General features: G+C 33.7%; 1 protein-coding gene across 5 annotated transcripts in view; it reads left to right on the top strand.

Moving 5' to 3' along the window:
* LOC117109486 (ATP-dependent DNA helicase Q4-like) overlaps positions 1 to 4,465 on the top strand; it is a 17,008-nt gene that overhangs the window by 1,153 nt on the left and 11,390 nt on the right. For 3 of the 5 annotated variants that reach the window (XM_033251847.1, XM_033251851.1, XM_033251850.1), the window contains exons 2-4: positions 734 to 883; positions 1,917 to 2,206; positions 2,989 to 3,833. In XM_033251847.1, the coding sequence (XP_033107738.1) occupies positions 757 to 883; positions 1,917 to 2,206; positions 2,989 to 3,833 (1,262 nt within the window). In that variant the 5' untranslated portion in view covers positions 734 to 756. Of the gene's footprint in view, positions 1 to 730; positions 884 to 1,916; positions 2,207 to 2,988; positions 3,834 to 4,465 lie in introns of all 5 variants that reach the window. The other 2 variants (XM_033251848.1, XM_033251849.1) reach the window with 1 other exon arrangement.

Here is a 4,465-nt window from a genome sequence, read left to right as displayed (position 1 = left end):
GATTTTTTGACATCATGTTATTTAAAAAATCATAACTCCATAGTTATGTAGACTGGTCTTTTAAGAACATTTTCCTGGAAACACTTTTTGGATACGACGCCCCGTTATGGAGTTATGATTTTTTAAATAACATGATGTCAGAAAATCCGCCCAAAAGCTTATCTTATTTCTGTTGGTTACGCACCGCTGATTCGCAATGTTTGTCATCACTTCAAGATGTCTACCGATTCGTGAAAAAGGCATATTAACTAGAGAACCTGAGCTGAATTATTGAATATCGTTTGCGTGATGGTGAGTGCCCCAGAATTTAAGATCAGCTCTGCTGTAAATGAGTCACCCTCTTTAATAAAATACCCATGTTTGGGCTTCTCCCTTACTGAGGCATGCCTGCCTCAGTAACAGTGTCACTACTACATGGGTCTTACTAAAAAATGCCAGGGTGTCATCCGTTTCAGCTGCAAACCAGTTTGGCCATGATGCATTTACAGTATACCCATAAAAATCAGGAAATTGAACGTGTTTTATTTGTCTTATTATCAATGGCGAACACTACGCTTACCTATATCAGTTGCCAGTGAGAACTTTAATCCGTTAAACTTTGGATTACGTTCGTTTCTTGTATGTTATTTAGTAAGTAGGACCATAGTACAATTGTATACTCATACTGAATAAATAGGTATGAATTAAACAGATATGACTTATCTAATTATTTAGTTTTTTTGTTATTAAGTAGGCCTAGTGTTTTGTTGATTGAAAATGGGTGTTGAGGAAAGACGGGCTGTTCTGAAGAAAGCATTGAAAGAGTGGGAAACCGCATTTGCCGTGCTTCATGAAAGGCGTCCTAACAAAGAAGATATAGAAAAAGCTTCAGACAGAATCAAAGGTTTGAATCCAATTGATCTGATTCCCCTTTAAGCTTTGTCATGATTATCAATTTTTTGTTGACAAAAGCTGTTGTTTGCCCATATAGTCCTGATGTGCCTTATATGGTCATGATGTGATTTTTAGTCATGCCCCATGTTTTTGACAAATAAACTTTGATAGAATGGAATGCATATACTATTTTAAAAAAAAATATTACATTGGGGTATTGTTTAATTGTTTAAAAATAAAAGCCAAGTAATTATTACCCTGATGTTGACCAGGGTAAGGAATCTTTCAAATATCTTACAAAACATAAATTTCATATACTAGGTAAAAATTTACTATATGTGATTTTATAATGTGTTCTTATTTTTACATCTATTTGAAATATTCCTTTCTTTGGATTGACTTTATTGAATAAATATTTTTTGTGAAAAGAAAGTATCTTTTACTTAGAAAAAAATGGGAAATATATGTATGAAGATTCATACGTTGTGGTTTCTGAATAGAATAAACAGTTTTAAAAACTTCTACACAACAAAATTTTTCCCACTCACCAGAGCGCTTTCGCCTAACCAACCGGCGTCTTCAGTGGTTTTAGTTACTGTGTTCATCTAGTGAGGAATCTCATCAGACGTCATCGATGTCGATGACGTCAAGGATGATATTACCCTCAGCCCCTTGGTCTTGTTGGTGGCTAAAAGATTGTTCCAGATTTTCCACGCAGAAACCTGGAGGCAATCCACATTAGAACTTTTAACCCGAGACTAAACCGAGATAAGGGATTGGATTTTGATCCAGTCACTAAAACCACTGAAGACACCGGTTGGGTATGCGAAAGCGCTCTGGTGAGTGAGAACAATTTTGTAGTGTAGAATTTTTTAAAACTGTTTATTTTATTGGGAAAATATGATTTTAAAAAAGAGAGGAAGTACAGCCAATTTTTGTAAGACACAAAAAGGGATAAAGAATATTGAATATTTAAAAACTGGGGGGATACGGGTTTAACGATGATGATGATTTGATTTAATTGGATAAATGTTTTTTAATAGGCTACTACAAAGAATACCGTCAACTTGGAAGATCAATCAGCGAAAATGTAAATGATGACAGGACTCCCCATAAAGAAAAGACTAATAGTGCGGTTATAAATAATAGAACTCATGGTGAAAAAAACCATAGTACCAGCAATGATAGAATTGGAACAGGAAATATTTGGGGATCTCATTTGAATGTAAAAGAAAAAAAACAGAAAAAAGAACCAGATGAAGATAAGAAAATATCACCCAATAGTAGAGAACCAGTGTATGGATTGAAACTCAGGGAATTTAACCGAGTTAAAGTAAGTTACTGCATTTTAAGATAATACCTACTATTCTATTTCTATTTTTGGGTATTAAACACCAAGTGATGTATTAAATGTTACTTTTCAGAATTGTTTTTTTCAGTTGCTTTCGGCATCATAATTATACCTTTATTGGCTGCTACATATTAATTCACTTGTCGAAAGACGAAGCATGTTCGTATGATTTATGTGTCAGTTGGGAGCTTTCGATTTGCTTGACGACGCGACACTAGAACGGAATCACTAATGGGTGACCGCCCTACCGGGCGTCCTATGTTTTCTGCATCTGTTAGAATCCATGCGACGAGAACTTAACGTTCTGGCATGCACAGAAGACTTGGTGACGTCATACGTCTTACTGTCGTCGTGCAATCGAAAGCTCTCTAGTAATAATATATTTTCCCGGGTATGCAGTAAGCCCATCTCAGGTATAAGTCCATCTCGGGTATAAGCCCACCCCCTTACTTTACGCCCAATTTTACGTACCAGCCTTTCCTCAAGCAAAAGCCCAGGGTAGGATTTGATTGAAAAAGCTTTGCTGAGACTGTAACAAGATAAAATCAAATATTGGCTTTAAATTAGGAATTTAGTGCTAAAAAAATTGCCTTTTGGTTGAAAAGGGGATTCCCGGGGTATAATCATACCACCCCCCCAACAATAATTCAGCCTAGGTTTGTATTCAATTTTTGGGAAGGGGAACTAAGGTATAATAATAATAATAAGTACTTTTGATATGATGACAATTATACAGTAATTAATAATGATCTAATTTTGTTCAGATACTTCCTAATTCAGCTCGTAAAAGAACAAATTCAAGTAAACTAAAAGCAGCGAACATTTCTGCATCACAAGAGCCAACTGAATTTGACGACACAGACTCCGTGCAAATTAACCTGCCGTCCTGTAAATTTGTTACGAAATACGACAAGTTTAAAAACACATCTGTTTCTACAGTAACAACGAATATCTTAGCGATGAAGAAACCCAGACCATCTCTAGATAATGGTTGGTTGAAGCGATGTCAGACAAACTTGTTAACAGCAAGTGAAAAAAATACAAATGCTGCTCGTGGGGGAATGGACGATTTTGATCCGGACGATGAATTCAGGATGTCGGAGTACAAAAAAGACAATTCTACTGGTCAACGTTTATCATTGTCAAAAACTAGTTCAAATGATAATGAAAAAATTCCTACCTTAAAATTATCCACAGAAAACAAATTAACTACCTCAGATCCTGTTGAAACTAATCATTTTCACAATGTAGAAAGGAAAGATATGTTAGCCACTAAGGATTGTGAAACGAAAAGACAAAAACGTGAACGCGAAGAAGAACCGAGTTCAGAATCATGTGAATATCTACCCGCAGAGAAGAGCAGCAAAAAACGAAAGGTTGATTCAGTCAAACAAACTCAACTTGAAAATAGTGAATGCAGAAGTGAAAGCCGTACCGAGCACAGGAATATAAGTGATGAGATAGTCGCTAGCCATCAAGCCACCCAGCCATACAGTGCCAATAATCAGTGTGAACGAGAAGACAATGAGACTGCTAAAGATAATGACGAAGGAAATGAAACAGCGAAACCAATAAAAATGAAGAAAAAGAAATTATCAATACCCGCAAGGTACAGTAATCACAAAGTCTTTGTTTATGTTTGAAATTTAGTACAATTTTCTGCTTCTGTTTATGTTTCAGTTGATTCAGTGTCAATTAAAGAAAGTATTCGCAGAGCTACTACTGTACATATAAATAAATATTATTATTTTTTTTGTCATTACCATCATGATTCTCAATTAAAGCTTTTATTATTATTATTAGTTATTTTTATTATTATGTTACTGTTTTTATTATAAATAATTGTTTGTGCATCTTAAGACAACATTCTGATTATATAAGATTCTATATAAATATCTGTTACAATAATTTTCATTATTGAATGTTTTATTATTAAATAGTATTACTAATTTTATTATCGTTACAATACCATAATGATTCCTATTTAAGCTTGTATTATTACTATTGTTACTTATTTTTATTATGTTACTAAGTTCAAAATTCTGATTATATAAGATTGTATATTAATATTACAATAAATTTTCAATATTGAATATTATTTTATTAATATTAATAATAATGTATTCAAACAATAACTTAGTTGGATAAGACCTAGTAAGATATTTAATTTTTTTAAATACTTTTTTTAGGAGTTCTGCGAGTCTCAATCACTGTTAGATGTACTTTTTGCCATACGTTTTT

The sequence above is a fragment of the Anneissia japonica genome, unplaced genomic scaffold (genome assembly GCF_011630105.1).
Source record: "Anneissia japonica isolate Jap-2015-1 unplaced genomic scaffold, ASM1163010v1 scaffold3867_len840240_cov202, whole genome shotgun sequence".
NCBI lineage: Eukaryota > Metazoa > Echinodermata > Crinoidea > Comatulida > Comatulidae > Anneissia > Anneissia japonica.
The sequence above is the reverse complement of the archived record's forward strand: the minus strand, read 5'-3'. Positions and strand labels throughout refer to the sequence as shown.